The sequence below is a fragment of the Tiliqua scincoides genome, chromosome 3 (assembly GCF_035046505.1).
Source record: "Tiliqua scincoides isolate rTilSci1 chromosome 3, rTilSci1.hap2, whole genome shotgun sequence".
In the NCBI taxonomy this organism is placed as follows: domain Eukaryota; kingdom Metazoa; phylum Chordata; class Lepidosauria; order Squamata; family Scincidae; genus Tiliqua; species Tiliqua scincoides.
In genome coordinates this window covers 27,381,917-27,400,256 of record NC_089823.1, presented here as the reverse complement: position 1 = coordinate 27,400,256, position 18,340 = coordinate 27,381,917, and the positions used below count along the sequence as shown (strand labels likewise).

General features: G+C 40.3%; 1 protein-coding gene across 4 annotated transcripts in view; it reads right to left on the bottom strand.

Moving 5' to 3' along the window:
• The window catches only part of FRY (FRY microtubule binding protein), a 256,079-nt gene that overhangs the window by 117,231 nt on the left and 120,508 nt on the right, over window positions 1-18,340 (bottom strand). For all 4 annotated transcript variants that reach the window (XM_066620128.1, XM_066620125.1, XM_066620127.1 and 1 more), the window contains 10 exons: window positions 15,931-16,070; window positions 14,673-14,763; window positions 13,267-13,346; window positions 12,101-12,181; window positions 10,680-10,848; window positions 10,204-10,296; window positions 10,013-10,111; window positions 6,996-7,097; window positions 2,470-2,573; window positions 1,026-1,134 (listed from right to left, as the gene is read on the bottom strand). In XM_066620128.1, coding sequence (XP_066476225.1) covers window positions 1,026-1,134; window positions 2,470-2,573; window positions 6,996-7,097; window positions 10,013-10,111; window positions 10,204-10,296; window positions 10,680-10,848; window positions 12,101-12,181; window positions 13,267-13,346; window positions 14,673-14,763; window positions 15,931-16,070 — 1,068 coding nt within the window. The remainder of the gene's footprint in view (window positions 1-1,025; window positions 1,135-2,469; window positions 2,574-6,995; window positions 7,098-10,012; window positions 10,112-10,203; window positions 10,297-10,679; window positions 10,849-12,100; window positions 12,182-13,266; window positions 13,347-14,672; window positions 14,764-15,930; window positions 16,071-18,340) is intronic.

Here is an 18,340-nt window from a genome sequence, read left to right as displayed (position 1 = left end):
CCCCTTGACTGCCTCTCCACTGCAGGATGCAGTGCATGCCACATTGGCACTGCTATGTCAGTGCTGGAAAGTTGGTTAGGATTGCACCCTTAATAGGAGGTCTAATATTAGTTCTGATGCATGAAAATGAGACCTGACTCATACTAACACCTCATTGGTTCCATGATGTGTCATAATGACATCTCATGATCTCTCAGAACAAGTACTTTCATTGTCAGTTTTGACTTAAGGAAATTCACTTTTTGTTATAGTGAATAACAAATATACGACAGCTGTGTTTTCCTGGTTATTTGGCTATAGCTTTTGATAGAACACAAATAATTCAACATAGTTTGTTTCATTACATTCTGCATTAAATCACCTATCAAATGATATACAACTTTATGGTTTCATTCATAAAAACCAAGTTTTCTACATTTTTGACCACTAGTGGTGTCACCCTGAGGATTTCAAGCAGTGTGGCCTGCCCCTGCTAGCTATGCCATTGGTGTGAGCTGCCTATGTGATAGGAGGGCAGACCAACTGGAAGACTAGTTTGTCCAGGAAGCCAACACTAAGCCTTTGTTTATATATGGAAAAGAAGAGTAATAATAATAATAATAATAAAACTTTATTTTTATCCCGCCCTTCTCCCTAACGGGACCCAGGGCGGCTAACAACATATTAAAAAACAATAGAATTTAAAAAACATTAATACAAACAGATAAAAACATTTAAAAACACACTACAGGGCCATAAAAACAGTAGTCAGATTAAAAGAGTAAAAGAGCAGATCACCGAGGAATCAAGCCTGTAAAACTAAAAGATGTATAAAAAGTTAAGAAGGCCAGAAATCAGAAGGCTTGTTTAAACAACAGTGTTTTCAGGCCTCGCCGAAAGCTCTCAAGAGAGGGAGCCATTCTCAAGTCAAGGGGAAGGGAGTTCCATAATGTTGGTATAAGAGTAGGTATAATGTGCAAATAATTTCTATTAACTTATCAGGAAGAAAACTGCCACTGCTTGAACCTGAAAAATATATTCCCTACCTGTGCTATGAACTGTATAATTTTCACAAAAATATTTAGAGGCATGTCTCGTGGTACCACACCACGGGAACCTTTCGGGAAAAGAGTCGTGATGATTGTTATAAGTCGACTGTAAAACAAAAAGGAAACATTGACACAAGTTCATTTCTAGCAAGGCATCCAAATGTCATTTTGTTTAAACACATACAAGTTTAAACACATATAAGTAGCTTGGAGACATCCCAGAAAAGAAACAGTGATGAAGGACAGCTATGGGAAGGCTTGCTTTTTTTTCCTCCCCAAATTAAAAAACACAGCAGCATTCTATCCATATTCCATTCAAGGACTGCCAAATGGAGGTTCACAGCATCCCTACATCAAGCATACAACATTTGCAACCTCTCTAAGCGTAATTAAGTAAGGGCACATACACCCTATAAATGTGTAAATCTTTTAAAGGTGCCAGATGTGCATTGCATGCTCATCAATCCCTGTACACACATATGATGCAAGTCTCAGTTGCAGGATAAAATATATGAATTTTATATACAGAGATAGAAATTCATTCCTCTCTATTCACCATATGCTGCTAATTTGTTCTGCTAATTGCTTGAGGAGGATGCTGTTCTGATCTTGAACTATCCAAGATACTTCATGCACCCCTCTCAAGGTGCAAACTCATATAAGTACAAAAGGACAAATTCAGTTTCCACAGACTTGACTGGAAAAGGCTCATATCACTGAAAGTTAGTACCAGGCAATGAGAAGGAAACTGAAATGAAAAATATGACAAGGAGTTCTGAGTTGGATGAGTCATGAATTACGTATCACTGCATAGTGCTGATGAGGAGAGGTGAATAAACTCACTCCCAGCTTGGTCAAGATAAACACTTAGATACAGGAGATGAAAGGAAGTTCCTGGAAGGACCTCATTTGTTCCTTCAGAGGCCCCACTGTGAGATCAATTCATTTAGTCACTGCTATTAGATATGAATGTTTTGTTGCAAGCTTCCAAAACTGTATTAGGGTGCAATCCTAACCCCTTATTTCAGTGCTTTCCAGCACTGGCATAGCAGTGCCAATGGGCTGTGTGGTGCATCCTACAGTTGGGTGTCACTCATGGAGTCCTGCTCAAAGTAAGGGAATGTTTGTTCCCTTACCTCAGAGCTACATTGCCCTTATGTCAGTGCTGGAAAGCAATGACATAAGGGGTTAGGATTGCGCCCTTAGTAATATAACTTTCTAAATAGTAGACCCCTCCAGACACAAACCAGTCCTGAGATTCTTCTTCCCAAGTAAATGCCTTTGTTCAACAGATGAACAAAATGAAGAAAATAATTACATAAAGACAACCTTTCATCTTGCAGTCCTATATCTTTCCCAAGTCTAGGTTACTTTACTAACGTTGTTTGACCACCTAGAAGAAACATCCCAACAATAATGAAACCTGGTTGCAGAACTTTACCTTTGGGTAGCTGTATTGCTTTCACATTTAATTCTAATCATGTAAACCCACAGTAGTCTGTAGAGCGATTCCAGTGCAACTCGAGCCATTTTGGGATCCTTGTTCTAAAACAACAAAACACACAAACATATAACAGCTTTAAAGCACATCATTTTCAACTCTTATTATTTAAATAGCGCCATCCATGTGCATAGTGCTTTCATGTCCTGAAGGCTCATAATCTAAAGAGACACAGGATTCCCACTGAATCTTCCTACAGGTCTATTGTTTGACTCTAAAACAGACAACGACCAGACATGATGGTCATTCAAACAGGCCTAGCACATGGTCGGCCATTCTGAGTACTTTAGAAAGCTATTTCCTACATTGCCATAACATCAAATATATCAAGAAGGAGCAAACAGAGATTCTTTCATCTGTATCTACCATTTTAATGTGCAATAAATGTTTATGGAACTCCCTCTCAACCTTCTGATTTAAACATCTCTGCTTATAAAAAAGAATTTTAGCAAACTGATGTCAGATCTACAGCTTATTTATGGGATAGCAAATGACTGAAAACGAGCAAGTTAGATATATTCCACATTTGGATTTTTATACATTGGAAGTAATGGTTCCTTAAAACACCTGCATTTCAGCGTTTCTTAGTTGGCAAGTCTAGAACACCTGAGGGATCACATAACTCGTGGACTTCAACTTGTCAAGAGCTGGGGTTAAACTTAACCCCCAGACTGAAACATGGCATGGGACCCACCTATAAGAGCTCAATGGACAAGGAGGATGGCCAAGTGAGAAGCTATGTGACAGCTACAGTGTTCTGTCTATTCTGTCCTTCCAGGCCAACTGGAACAGGAGAAAGGGGAGAACATGGCATGGCAACAGTGTTGATACAGTTGATTCAGCTAAGAGCAAGAAAAAGGAGGTGAGGGAAGGCAGTGCTATGACAGACGAGAACTGGCAGCTGAATGGAAAACTGAGGGGGCTGGATGAAGATGGGAAAACTCAGCTAAAGCAACCTCTTCAAAGTCTTTAATGGGATTTACCTAATCAAGGACCCCAAACTATATAAGTCTGAGCCTCGAAACAAAATGGTGACGGCATAACTGCCACAACGCACCTGAGGTTGAGCTGTGACCCACTTCACAGTTCTGACCCACCTGTTGAATATCTCTGACATAAATAAGCCACTAGCAGAGGCAGAATCCTGAACCTCAAGCCACTTTGCCCTTTAAGGACATGGACCCCTTTTGCAGCTGGGCAGCATTGCAACTTCTAATACCATTTCCAGACGTTTGAGGTTGCTAAGCTCTGTGCTGCATGGAGCTTGGCTGAGAGCTGTGTGGCCATTTGGCTCAGCACCTTAGAAGGAAAAATGCCCCTACCCACACTTCTCTTTTTCAATAAACGAGGCATTTCTATCAAACTCAGTGGTTACACATAGCAAAGAAGATATAAATTTTATGGGCAGATGATGTGTGTAAAAAGGGGAAGGCATAGTATGTGGGTGTGTGGGTATGGAGGGGTGAACACCTCATGACTCATGAGGCACTGAACTTCAGAAATCAGTAGGTTTAAACAACAGGCATAATTTCACCAATGCCTCATAGGATTAGCTGCACTGTTTTCTGCTTAGGTGTTAGGAATACAGGAGATAGTTGCCATTACCTGGCAACCCTATTTGTTGGTGGTTTAGCTACTCTTACATTGTAGCATAGATGGGTATTGTAATGCGCTCTATGTGGGGCTGCCCTTGAAGACAGTTCAGAAACTGCAACTAGTGCAGAATGCGGCGGCCCATGTGGTTACTGGAGGCAGCTGGTTTGACTCTGTCAGTTCGCTTCTCCAGCGGCTACATTGGTTGCCCATTCGTTTCCAGGCCCAATTCAAGGCGCTGGTTTTGACCTTTAAAGCCCTATACTGCTCTGGAACAGGGTATCTTAGATATCACCTACTTCTGTACAATCCGGCTCGTCCTCTTAGGTCATCAGAGAAGGCCTTTTTACAAGTGCCTCCGCCTAGGGAGGTACGTGGGGCGGCGGCTAGAAATAGGACCTTCTCAGTAGTGACACCAACGCTATGGAATTCCCTTCCCCTTTACTTAAGAATGGCTCCCTCTCTTGAGACTTTTCAGCGAGGCCTGAAGTCCCTTCTGTTTAAACAAGCCTTCTGAGTTCTTGGCCTTTTTAACATCTTTTCAACAGCTTTTAATTTTTTACAGGCCTGATTCTTTTATGACTTGCTGCTCTATGCTCTTTTTACCTTTTTACTACTTTTTATCTGACTACTGTTTTTATGATATGTGTTAATATGCTTTTATCTGTTTTTAAATTATGTTTTTAATCTGTTTTAACCTGTTGTAAGCCGCCTTGAGTCCCTTTGGGGAGAAAGGCAGGGTAAAAATAAAGTTATTAATTATTATTATTAATTATTATTATTATTATTTCCTCACTTGCATTTGGCTGTAGGTAGCTTAATCTCAGTGAATACTGAAGTCTGAATCAACCAAGCATTGGTTTACACTGACCTCAACTTGAATTTGAGGACTTGTGCCATGAGTCTGGAATCTAGTTCCTTGGTGTAACAAAAACTAAACTATATGACAGTAACAGTCATGTAAAAACTATTAACTCCTGCTGGCTTTTTTTTCTGAAGCCAGCAAAGCAAACTCAGGTCAAGGCACAATTTCTCTTTTTGGCACTTTGTGAATATCTCACACCACCAGAGCACTACACATACATATGTGTACATGTGTACACATATATATACATAAAGCCGATATCATGTAATTGCTTTTAAAAGGGGAGTTGTGAGAATACCTGGAATCCTTCTTAAAAAACTGAACAGTTTTTTAATTACTTGCTTCACATTTGGTATATCACAATTCTACAGACTAGAATGTCCAGTCAATATCTCTACGCTTTGGTAACATTAACTGAAATAGGGTGGGTAGGGTACAAGAGAAAGTAATACTCTCAATTAATGAAGTGAAATATTGGCAGGCTACAGCCAATTAACCAAAAGGTGGTGGAGCTTCAGCATTATGAACACTAGACTCTATTCAGTGCAGACAAGGACCAGGAAGCTCTTTTGAGTCCTCATGGCAGACTTTATGACATTTGTGTGTTTTTCAACATGATTGCAGCTGCAGTATCAATTAGATACAACCCAGAAGACCTGCCAGCAGCGTTAGAATCAAACCAGATGCAACATGCTGATCATTATCATGATGCAACATGTTGATCACGCTGTTTGGCCTTGCATGTCTGTGTTTTAACATGTAAATAGCAGCCATATGCCTCCTCAGTCTGGATTGAGGCCATAGTGACATCAATAGTTTAAGCCTCCCTTAGTCCACACTGTAATCCCACTCTGGATTTGGGAGCCCCCATGTCTGCTTTATACATTTTAAAAGCAAGCAAGCAAACATGCAGGGCCAAACAAGGGGAATATCTAGCTTTGTTCTTAACTTATAACATGACTGCATTCTGACAAATGGATCAACTAGGTTGTAGGATAATCTTCTTGTTTTGCTATTATGTGCAATTGCCTTTGATCAGTCAGCTCTCCAAGTAAATACATGTAATCCACAAAGCCCTACAGGTATGGAAAAGGTGGAGGTGCCGCTGCAGAATTTACTGGTAAGCTGAACCTAGTACACACTAAAACGCAAGCAGATAATCATTTTGATTCAAAATATCAGCATTAATAATACAATCTAAATACTGTTCAAGCTTCAAAAGGATAGTCCCATTAAAACGGTATATGCACAATGAAACAATTTAAACAACAAGCCTATTTTGTTAGCCTCAGGTTACTAAACAGGGCCAAACAGAATGCACTAAACCAGATTATACAGTGTCTGTTTGAAAAATACATAATTGTGATAAATGAATAAGGCTGTCATCTAATTGCCCCTTAACATTATTCTCCTTACCAGTCATACAATTATTTGACATTAAAAACCATACTTCAATTAGTGAAAATAGGAGGCTTATCCGTTCAAACAATACGTAAATATTTATGACACAGACTAGAAGAAAAAAACCCTCTTTTTCAGTCATCTAAGTTCTCAACAAAGACAGAACTAGTCCCAAAATAAATTTCCACTGAAACTTTGAGATCATCTAAAAAATCTGTATAGGTGTCTTTTACTTTTATAATCAGCTCCTAAACACAACATTCGACACCCACAGATTTCCATGGAACAATTCTAGATAAGAACAATTCATCCCAACCCTATGGATTGGCTTCTGCAGCAGTGACACACGCAGATCTTATGCCGCAGTACCTTAAATGCAACCCTATCCCTTCAAAGAAGAGCAGAACTAGCTGGTTCTGTCCTGCTCCCTGTGGAACCCTTACCCCCTGTCTTGTTCAGAGTTATTTCCAATGTTAACAGAAAAAAAATGCCAAGATTAAGTTGTGGTAACAACACCCTCCAATGCTGACAAGACAATATACAGCACATTCATGCTATGTATACTGTGTGCTAAGAAAGACATTTAAAAAGAAGGAGATATACTAACTTTGAGATTGGACAGGCAGTTGTTGAGGAAAATATGCCATCTGTTTAAAAAGAACTGCTTCTGACTGACACAAAGCAGACATGTTACCAGAGGATACAAAGCCTAAATAGGAGAAAAAGATGATACAGAATTATTTGAATGGCAACAAAAAGAGGAAGCTCATTTAGCATCAGATCCACAGTAAATATAGAGGCCCATCTCCCTTTTGTGCTACACTGTATGCACAAGCCAACATAAACACATTGCTCAATAACATAATTTAAAAGAAATGGTTATTTGAAGCTGTTATGAATTTTTATGATTACTCTTTGTAAATGTAAAATTACATTTTCATTAGAACAAATCAATTATCTCTATCTAGCATCATTCACAACACCTGAAGTGTCAGCCAACATTTTGCAACAGCAGAGAGACAGCTGGTCAGTGTAACATTCAAATGAGAACAGAAAGAAGTACCAAGTAACTGTATACATCTAACTAGTTGAATGTCAAGAATTCACAACCGCTTGTCAATTTTTTTTTCAAGTCCTAGCTGTGCTAAAAATCCATGTTCAAGGAGAAAATAGGGGCTAGAGGCAGAGCTGGTTGAACAATGTATTTAGACCAATTTCCTTATCTCACCTTCTATGCCACTTCAAAAATCCCTTCCTGTGATCAATTAACCAGAGCACACTTTCAGTGGACTTAGGTGAAGTAACCAATACATCTGACTCACAATGGAAGAAATGGCAAAATGTACTTTAAGTTGTTCAATTAACTCTCATTACTCTGAATGAGGCCGCTGAAATCATTCAATCGCCTTAATGATAGCAACTCAAATGAATAGGAGAAGCTTAGATTTATGTATTAAGAAGTAAGTCTAAATTCTTGTGCTTTCCTTATGGTGATGATTTCGTATTTCCCTGTTTATCTATATCAGGGGTGTCCAAACATTTTGGCAGGAGGGCCACATCATCTCTCTGACACTGTGTCAGGGGCTGGGAAAAAAAGAATTAATTTACATCTAAAATTTGAATAAATTTACATGATTGAATATATTAGAGGTGGAACTTATATAAAGGAATGAAGGTCTTGCATTAGCTCAAGGCCTATAAAAGGCCTTGCACAAAGCAAAACTGGTCTTTCCTTTGCTGCCGCTGCTGCATCACAAACCTGAAACAGCAAGCAGCGGAGGGAGCCCTCATCCCACAGCTCATGTGAGAGGGCAAACAGTCGCCCTTACGCTGAGAGCAGTTGCACTGGGCCAGCATGGGCTTCAGCAAGTCTCCAGAGGGCCAGAGACTCATTGGAGACTGGGGCTCCCCAAGGGCCTGATTGGGAGTCCCCGAGGGCCGCAAGTAGCCCCCGGGCCGGGGTTTGGGCACCCCTGATCTATATCTTTGCTCTTGCCTGCACCCTTCAATTTTTCCCTTGTCTCAAACTCCAAATGTTTTTGAAAACCATATTGTGGCAGCAGAATAAATTCTTCAAAGGAGGTAAATCTATAACAATGTACTCAGCTGCTTTTTAAATGTTATCCTAACACATTTACACCCATACAACTCTCTCCAACGTGAAATTGCACTAAACATACCTAGCAGTATAATCTCAGAAATATTCTCCCCCTTTTCCTCAATTTCAAGTATCATACATACATACAAGCTGGTCTTATAGACAATGTCATGATTCAGTGAAAGTTAGCATTTAAGAACCATAAATTTCAATGGGAAAACAAAGCATGTACTTAAATCTCTCCCATTAATGGGACTTAAAGCTGCTTAAATTCAGTGGCTCATTATGAACATCATTATTTGCTTCTGTAAGCGGGCAGTGCAAGTATTACAAAACCGAAATTCCTAATATTTGAAAAAGTTAGTATACTTTTACCTGAATGAAGAGACAACTTGACATATTCATTTATTACAGTATTTATATACTGCCTTTCTTGAGTCTCACAGACATAAGGCAATTTACACAGGCAGGCTGACCAAAAACCCAATTTTTTCCCCCAGTGGGTTAAAAAAATCAAATATCCATCAGCTTAGATATAATAAGACTAACATGTAGATAAGAATTGGTATTGCTGCCCAACTCAGAATACCTACAAAGAAAGGCATCTTTCCCTCCTCTTCCTGTATTGATGGTAAGAAAAGTAACTTTTTGTAAAGGTCATGACTTCAGAATGGATTAGCGGAGTCCACAATGTGGAATTTCTCTGACCCACTTGGAGAGGCAAAATGCTGGAGGCATCCTGCGTCAAAGTGACTCATATCTTAATTTAATTCAGCTCTACTACTGCTTCCCCAAAATATATTTCTATGCCACTGTTAATCGCACTAGAAAAAGTAGGATTCTACTTAGCAGACACGAAGGGGAGCCAACACTACTGTGTTAAAGAGGTCAACATACAGTGCTCTGTTTGTGAAGAGCACAGCTTAATCCATGAGAAATGAATGCCCAATGAATTAATCTATACTGACAAGTAAAAACACACCCTTCTCTCCGCTCAGTTACTGTGCTAATTGTTAGGACAGCAACAAATAATAGAAGTGAAAGTTCTATAAATTTTAAAAGTCTGAAACCAACAATATGGATAGTTTCAACATAAATATACAAACAGATCACACATGAGCTAAAACAAATTCAGGGTGTTTTTTTTAATTTGGTTTGTTTTAACATGTGTGAAAAGCTATGAGGTTCCACATCAAAAGCAATCTTTTACTATAAATGTACAATGCTACCTAGCACTAACTCAGACCACTGATACATCTAGGTCAATATAGTCTACAGTGATCAGCAGTGGATCTCCAGGGTTTCTGAAAGGAGTTTTTCCCAGCCCTATCTGGAGATGCTAGGGACTGAACCTAGGGTCTTCTGCATGCAGAGCATGTGCTTTCCCTCCAAGCTACAGCCCTTCACACACAGTGGGTGTGGAGTCAGATACAGAGAAATAACTTGGGAACCCTTCTGAGAGTGTTTGGAGAGAAACTTGCCTAAAGATATTTCTGACAAAGGTATTCAGCTTCAATATTACTAACCAGTGAGTGCTTCTTTCGTGAAGAGAGCTCAAGCGTTGTGTCATAGAGACTTTCAACAAAGTTCCTCAGACAAGGGACATTCACTTCATTTTTTACAGTCTGAAAAGAGATGTCAGATCAGCATAAAGTTCTACCTCAAGTTGGCATTTCTAATCCAACTTGAAAAGTCATGTAAACAAGGGTGAACTTACAGCAGCTACTGGAACAAGAATTTCAACAAACAGCCCTGCTAATGCATGCTTGATATCTTTGTCTTTAACTTCAAGGAAATAATGTGCACATTCCTGGAATTCAATGAAACAGAGAGGAAAGTTGCATATAATTGGTATAAATCTGCATTGTTAAAGCAGGCAGCAGTGTTTTTCTTTTTAAATACTCTAGCATTTTTCATTATTTCACAAATTAAGTCTAGTAAATTAATAAGAAACTACCAAGCAAAGCATACATGAGGTCAAACTTATGTACAGAACTGGAAAGAAGGACTTTTCTTGATCATATTTTAACAGTAAGCACTTCCCACTCTCTAGTTTTTGTTCACAGCCTGAATGTCCAAGAATGCAGTTCTTATATCACTGAAACTGACCACTAGAATCCCATTTACTGGAAAGCATACAAACTGTACCATTTCTTTAAAAAATACAGGCCATACCTAAAATAACCACATTACCTGCATAAACTGAAGAGAGGCCTCAAAATCCTCCACTGGATACATCTTAATACGAAAAAATTTCATGCCCATTATTAGACTGATAACGCTTTGAACCACATAAGGGCTCTGTTCTTTATGTCGCAGCTCTTTTAACTCTGCCATAAATTTTTTCTTCACAGCTGGAAATCTTAAAAAAAGAAAGTTAACAATGACTTTTCTTCCAAAGCATTATTATTTAAGGTAGCAAAATTAGTGATGAGTAGTTTAAAGAAGAAACAGAAATTTACAAAGAAATCCTACAATACTGGTGCATGATGGGATTGAAAAGCATGAAACAGTGATGACAGAAAAAGTCCCACTGGTTGCTGAACGGGCAAATGGAGCCACCAATACTCACACACACTGCATGGCTAGAAGGTCCTCTATGCCATTGCCAGATTCTAAATCATCTGGGAGACAACCTGATCTAAAGGGCTCCAGAACTCCCAGACACAACCCACTCAGAATGTGGCTCTGGTATATAAATAGAGCCACTTATCTGAGGCTACTTTTTTTTAGTAAAAAAGAAAAGCAAAACAAATAATGTAGCAGTACAGAACAAATAAAGGAATGAGAAAAATATATACTTCAAACATACTCTTTATTGCTTTATTTACAATGTTATAACAAATAAAACCACTGTAACTCATTTCTTGAGAAGACTGCACCATGACTGCAAATTATCTGTGTCATGTCAATACATGCACCTACCCACCCCCACACAAACACTCACCCAGTTCCCAACTCCTCTGTAGGAGTATGGGAACCACTGTCCTAGAATTTTCTGGGAGAAACCATGATAAGACTAGCATGAAATTTATTTCAGTCTATAGTTCAGGCATATCTGGAAAGAGTATCTGTTTCACTCACTGCCGAATCTAATCAGACATAGGAACTACTACATAAGAAAAGAAAGAAAAATGTATCTTTACTTCCCCCTCCATTCACAAATATTAGAAAATGGTGGTTGTTTTTTGGGGGGAAAAATCAGCTCTATAATGCACCAAATAAAATGAAATAGTCATGTATGGTATTAAAGGTCACGTTTGGGTTTGTTTGTGGAACTTCTTCACTTTCACCAAATTATTCAGATTACAAAAAGTCTCTCCATTCCTTTAGGCTATCCACAGATGGCATCAATGGAACAGCAAAAATGAAGCTCCCATAAGCCCATATCAAATTGACTCAAAATTGTTTAACAGGTACAGAAGCTCATTCTCTACCTTCTGTCATTCCATAGGTCATGCCAAGACACAGCTTGATATACAGAGTGCCCATGGGTAGAATGATTTATTTCTTTAATTTCTCTTTCAGGCAAAAAACACACAGAATATCCAAGCTTTCTGAGTGGAAACAGCAAAATATTTTATCCCATTATGCTGCTGATTAGAGGTACTTACTTTGCTTGTGCTAGCACTCCTATAACCTCAGCATACAGATCTGCAACAATGTGCATATTTCCAGTGTTAGGACCAAGGTACCTAGCAAAAGATAAATCAGATGTTGGAGAATATACAGGAGACTGAACTAGCACAAATAAGGAGCACAGGAAGGCTGCACTACACTTCACATGACCACAAATAATTAAGTACACTTATAAAGGGGTCATTCAAGAATGTCACAGACACATTCTTCTTGTACAGAGTACATTCTTCATTGTATCTCAACAAGAAAGAACTAATTCTACAAGATTTTAGACATGTGGACATCCCAAACTTCTCTTTCAACATGCTCTTCAAAAAGAAAACTTCCTCTACAATGAAAAAAGGTATGGTGGAAATTGGGTGGACCACAGGATTACAATTCCAGCTTAAACTGTTCTTTATCCACAGGATAGTCTTTATCCACAGGAAACTTCTGGGAACAATACTGTGAGTGGGTCTGCGGACCTCCAACACTGAGACTCTGATTAAACTACAACTCCTAGAAATAGTGGTTCCCAAACTGGTGGGTTGCAACCCACTGGGGAAACTGGAAGCAAGACATTTCCCCTTAAGGGGAGTGGCCCTGCTCCAACGTCAGTTGCTGCTACCAAGAAACTGTTTTATTTACCTGTGGGGCAGCACTTGCCTCCTGCAGGGTCTGTTCTCTCCGCAGCTGCTTTACAAAGTCATTATCTCCTGCCTAAAGTTACGTCTGGTTTTTGCAGAAAAACAGGAAGAAGCTTTAGATCGGAGATAAGGGCAGTGTAAAGCGGCTACAGAAGAGATCAGAGGGGGCTGTGAGCCTCCAGGACCCTACCCATGCACCTACCCACCCCCACACAAACACTCACCCAGTTCCCAACTCCTCTGTAGGAGTATGGGAACCACTGTCCTAGAATTTTCTGGGAGAAACCATGATAAGACTAGCATGAAATTTATTTCAGTCTATAGTTCAGGCATATCTGGAAAGAGTATCTGTTTCACTCACTCCAACAACCCTGGCATGTAATGCTATGAGAGAACACTGGTACGTTCTCTCATAGTAAGAAGAGAGACGACAGTGTGTTACAAGTTAAATCTACATAAATATTCATGCAGATACTGCAAAAATCTTTACGACTGTGCATGATAAAGAGCCTTACCCTTCTTTGTATTTAAAGTGCTTGAATGCCAAATTAATAACATCATGAACCAAACCATCTATTACAGGATGAAGCTGAATCTGAAAAACAAAACAAAAACATAACTGACTTGTCACAACTTCATCAGTAAGATTCAATGGGATAGAATGAGAGGGCTAAGTAGAAAATCCAAGCAGAAAAACCCCATGCCTTCTAAAAGTAAGTGAAATCCAGGTAAACCGACAGTTCCTGAAGAACCGATGTCTTTATATTTGAGCATATGACAATTTATTGAAATAGTGTACTCAATAAAAAAGACAGAAGCTAGGACAACTGATGCATATATATTTATTAATTTATGCAAGTTGCATTTGGCAAGTACAGGTGCAGCCTATTTATCCACGGATTTTCTATCTGTGGATTTGTCTCAACAAGAATGGGGTGGGGTACTGAAAGTCACACACACCTTTGCCTCCTTTGCCCTGCACTGGCATCTCACTCCATTTCCAGGCAGCCCAAAACACTGCAAAAAAGCCTCGCCTCGCCCAGACAGGGAATAGTCCTGGAGCCCTGGAAGAGGTTCCCCTTGCGAAGGAACAGTAACATTCCTGGAGCCCCTGAGCCAGCTGAGGCTGAAGAGGGGGGCAGAAAACCCTGTGTAACCAGAACATGTGCAGCGAGGTGGAGCTCTCTCTCTCTCTCTCTCTCTCTCTCTCTCACACACACACACACACACACACACACACACACACACACACACACACACACAGGGGCAGGTGTGGTAGTAACAGAAGGGATTGCTTTAAAAAACCTAGGGAGTGTTTGCCGAATTCCCCCCCCCCCCATGGTGCAGGCAACCATGACACAAGCAAGCCTTCCCACCAAGCAAAGCATGAGATTTAGCCTACAATCCTCTCAAAACAGGTGCCAGAAGGCTTTATAAGTTCCAGAATCGTACCCATGTTAGTTGGAGTGAGAAGAGAAACACTGCTCTTGCATTTCAGAGCGTAACTTGTTCATTGTGGCATGAACAATCTGTGTCATATTCACATCAAAAGTTTAACTTATTAGTCTGATGAAGTGTTTGTGCAGATGGAATTATGATGCTGTGGCTCTTTATGGGTACATTGAACATGAAACTCATTGGGTTGGACTGGCATTTGGTGATTATTGGACTTACTTCTGAGTAGACATGTGTACATTTGAACCATAAGGCTGCAATCCAATGCACACTTTCCTGGGAATATGCCCCACTGAAAATATTTAATCAGAATTGCAGCCACCAGATTTTACTATTTAATTAATGAGCAATTCTAAGCATACTTGCTTAGAAACAAAGTTCATGGAAGCAAAGACCATTGTTCTAGCAAGTCAACAAGTTTAGAAACTGGGTGTAAAATTTAATTAAACATTTTAAAATGACATACCTGTTTCAAAACCTCTATTAATACTAATGAAAAAATAAAATCAATAGCAAGATCTCTTCGTTCCATTAAATAGTCTCGTTGCTGTTCATCGCTGCAAAAATCAAACAAGGACAGGTAAATGTATCTTATGTTTTGCAGGTAGCAAGCTAAAACAAACAAGTAGTTTGATCTGCAAATTTGAAAAAACTAAAGCATAACTATGGCGCAAAAAGCAGCAGCACACCAAAAGTCTGTGCTAAGTAGACCAAATATGACATATCAGATGCTAAACACCATCCTTCCTTCATTTTATTTTTTATTCTGTTCTAAGTTAAGAGGCTCACAATCAGTGATGTGCAGTGAAGTGAATGACTGGGAAGGCACTTGCTGTGGCGCCACAAGGCATTATGTGACTACAGCCAAGGTAGCGAGAGCCAGCCTCCCCTGAGATGGAACAACTCAGAGACTGGGTGGAGAGTGTGCACAATCACAGGGGAGGTTGAGACTATTTTCATTGGAGTATGACAGGTGAGGCTCTGCTTGCCCTGACTGCACGCCCCTTCTCACAACATGGTCTGGCTGCAGTTTCCTCTAAAACTGCTTCAGGTTACCAGTTGGGTAATCTCACTGTGAGTAGCCACATGTTTCTACCTATCTTTCTTTAAAAAAAAAAATTAAAGAATCCTTAAAATTTTTTTTAATACAAAATCAAAAGTAGTACAGTAACCTCCTATAATGCTGCTTTCTTTAGCACTGATTTATTAAAATATGCTACGGCCACCGCTGGTACTACGGCCACCCTCTCCCCATTCCTCTGAAGCCGAGGAGAGCTCCCCTCGCCTCTGGAGGCTTTTCTGAGCCCTGCAGAGGCACTGCGCATCCACTTTGTTTAACATCAAGCCTCACTTGGCAACGAGGGTGCTGGCCTGGATCCCTGTTGTTAAGTGATGCACAACTGTATCCTTTAGTGCTGTTTTGCTGTTGGATTCAATATGTTATTATGAGAGATATTACAGTACAGAACATTTAAAATATTGGATTACCAAAAGTGAACATAGAAAAACATAATCTAATCAAAGATTGGAAAGGTTATGCACATATAAGCCACCACATTTCACTACAGGAAACAGTAGTACCAAATTAACATATATACGCATCAAACATATTTTGACACAAAACACTGAGCTGCTCTAACTTCCACTGCAGCAGCAGCAATTTTATAGGCACTTATAAGGCTCAGATACCTGTATCAATCATTAGAATGCACTCAGGAGAATACCTTTTGGATTTTGTGCTTGTTCTTGGCCTGTATTCATGAGATTCATCTTCTATGCCATTTTGCCTTTTATACCAATCAAACAAAGTACGCAGAATAGAAGGTAGACAATACTCTGAAAGTGAGCTCATTGAGCTTATTACCTGCATTAAAAAATACAACAAATAAATGTGTGTTCAGGTACTTTCTGTTAAAAATATACCATGACCTTTAGTGAATTGTCATATCAGTGCTAAATTCTGACATCCAGCTGTCTTCTTGTTGGTGTCTCCCATGAGGATAGCAAATGATAGTGTAAGTCAGTCATTTTCAACCACTGTGACAGGTGTGCCACAGGAATTTAGGGGGAGGTCATTTATTAATAGGGCCAATGGGAGATGAGAACTGGTGGCATGGTGTGTCTTGTTAGTTGTCAAAAACCTGGTGGTGTGCCTTGACCATTTTAGTGGCTTGTCAGTGTGCTGTGAGATATAAAAGGTTGAAAATCACTGGTGTAAGGAGTCACATGTTGTCTTGGGGCAGCAGCATGTGTCTACACTAAGGGGGGAATGACAAGAACATTTAGAACCTGATCGTATTGAGCCAGTGTCAGCCCTCCGTTGGCGCTAAGTGTCACAAACGTGCAGTAAGGCGTGCCTGTAACACTTACTGACAGCTCAGCACCAGCTCGCACTGAGCCAGCACCAGCCAGAAGCCAGTTGCACGCTGTCCAGAGTTCATCCCTTGCACTGGGCAGCAGAGAGGTGAGTGATAGCAGGGGAAGGTATTCCGGGGCAGGAGGAGGATTGACTGGCAGAGCTCTGCTCTGTCAAATCCAGACACCTGCATCAGGCCTCCCAGCCCGACACGGGGTCACCTTACTCTGCACTAGCTTAATAGCCAGTGCAGAGTCAAGTAGCCCCATTGGGAGGCCTGCTACCTTACCCAAGGGGACAAATGTATACAATGGTCCAGCAGCCATTGGATACAGTGGCAACCATTTTGGTGCCACTACTCCTCTGGGTGCTGAGCAGCTCAGGATTGGGCTGCCCATACTCCCTCTGTTCATTACATTCCACTTCTTCTCATAAACAGCATTGGCGAGATGGAACTCATGAAAGATATAGCTGTATCTCCTGCCATTTCCTTTTCTTCTTCAATATAATTAAGGGGTCCTACCAAATTGGATTGAAACTACCGTGCTGAGGAGAGAAAATGGTTTAGCTATAATGGCAACATGCAGGAACAGGTATTCATCAGTGTGGCAGGTGCTTTCCTACCTTTGTCAGTGTAGTGAAGGGGCCATTCTACAAGATACTATCATGAATTTACTAATTCTTGACTCTGTGCTGTTTTTTACCAAGGGAGCTGCACATCGTTCAAGATGAGTTTGCTACAAGCAAAAGACCAGCATATGGAGCTCTAACTATGGACTCCAAAATGACCAAGCAGTATGCCAAAAAGTAATGCAAACGAAACACACACATGCTGTATGTCCTCTGGTGTATTTACACAGGGTGTATTAGACATTGGGTGTCTTTAGCTTTTTAATCTTTCTGTCGTTGGTCTTAGAAGGCAGGAAGGAAGGGTGGAATTCACAGAGACTGGCTTTTAGTATACAGGAAGGGAGGAAAGTCTAGTCAGCAAGCTGGTTACTCAACTCCTCCATTTATTGGAATCAAAGCCAGTGGCGAGATGAATTCTAGCTCTGTGTTGCTGCTGAAGGGGAGTGTGCAGATGTACAAATGTGTCCTTGTTGCACAAAATGATCATGTTCTTCCATCTAAATGAACTACATAGTGTACAGCCTGAAGATACCAGGTCTACACAAGCACTGAGCTGTTTAAACACTCTCTTCCTAAGGTATTAAATGTAGCCTATGTAAATACTTTCTTTATGCTTATCTTGGCACAATTTGTAATAATAATCAACCAAAGCACACCTGTAGACTCCCCCACCCCATATACAATACTAAAAGGTGGATTATTAAGCTGTCAAAATTAAAATTAAACAGGAATATCATCAATAAACTCATCTGCACACTTAAGGGACAAATTAGACATGCCAATAGTAGCTATGTTTATGTTTACCCCATGTTGTTGGCAACCTTCAGTCTCGAAAGACTATAGTATCGCGCTCTGAATGGTGGTTCTGGAACAGCGTCTAGTGTGGCTGAAAAGGCCAATCCGGGAGTGACAATCCCTTCCACACTGGGAGCAAGTGCAGTCTGTCCCTGGTCTGTCCCCCTGGCTATGGGCCTTCCTTCTTTGCCTCTTTGCCTCAGACTGTTGGCCAAGTGTCTCTTCAAACTGGGAGAGGCCATGCTGCACAGCCTGCCTCCACGCGGGCCGCTCAGAGGCCAGGGTTTCCCAACTGTTGAGGTCCACTCCTAAGGCCTTCAGATCCCTCTTGCAGATGTCCTTGTATCGCAGCT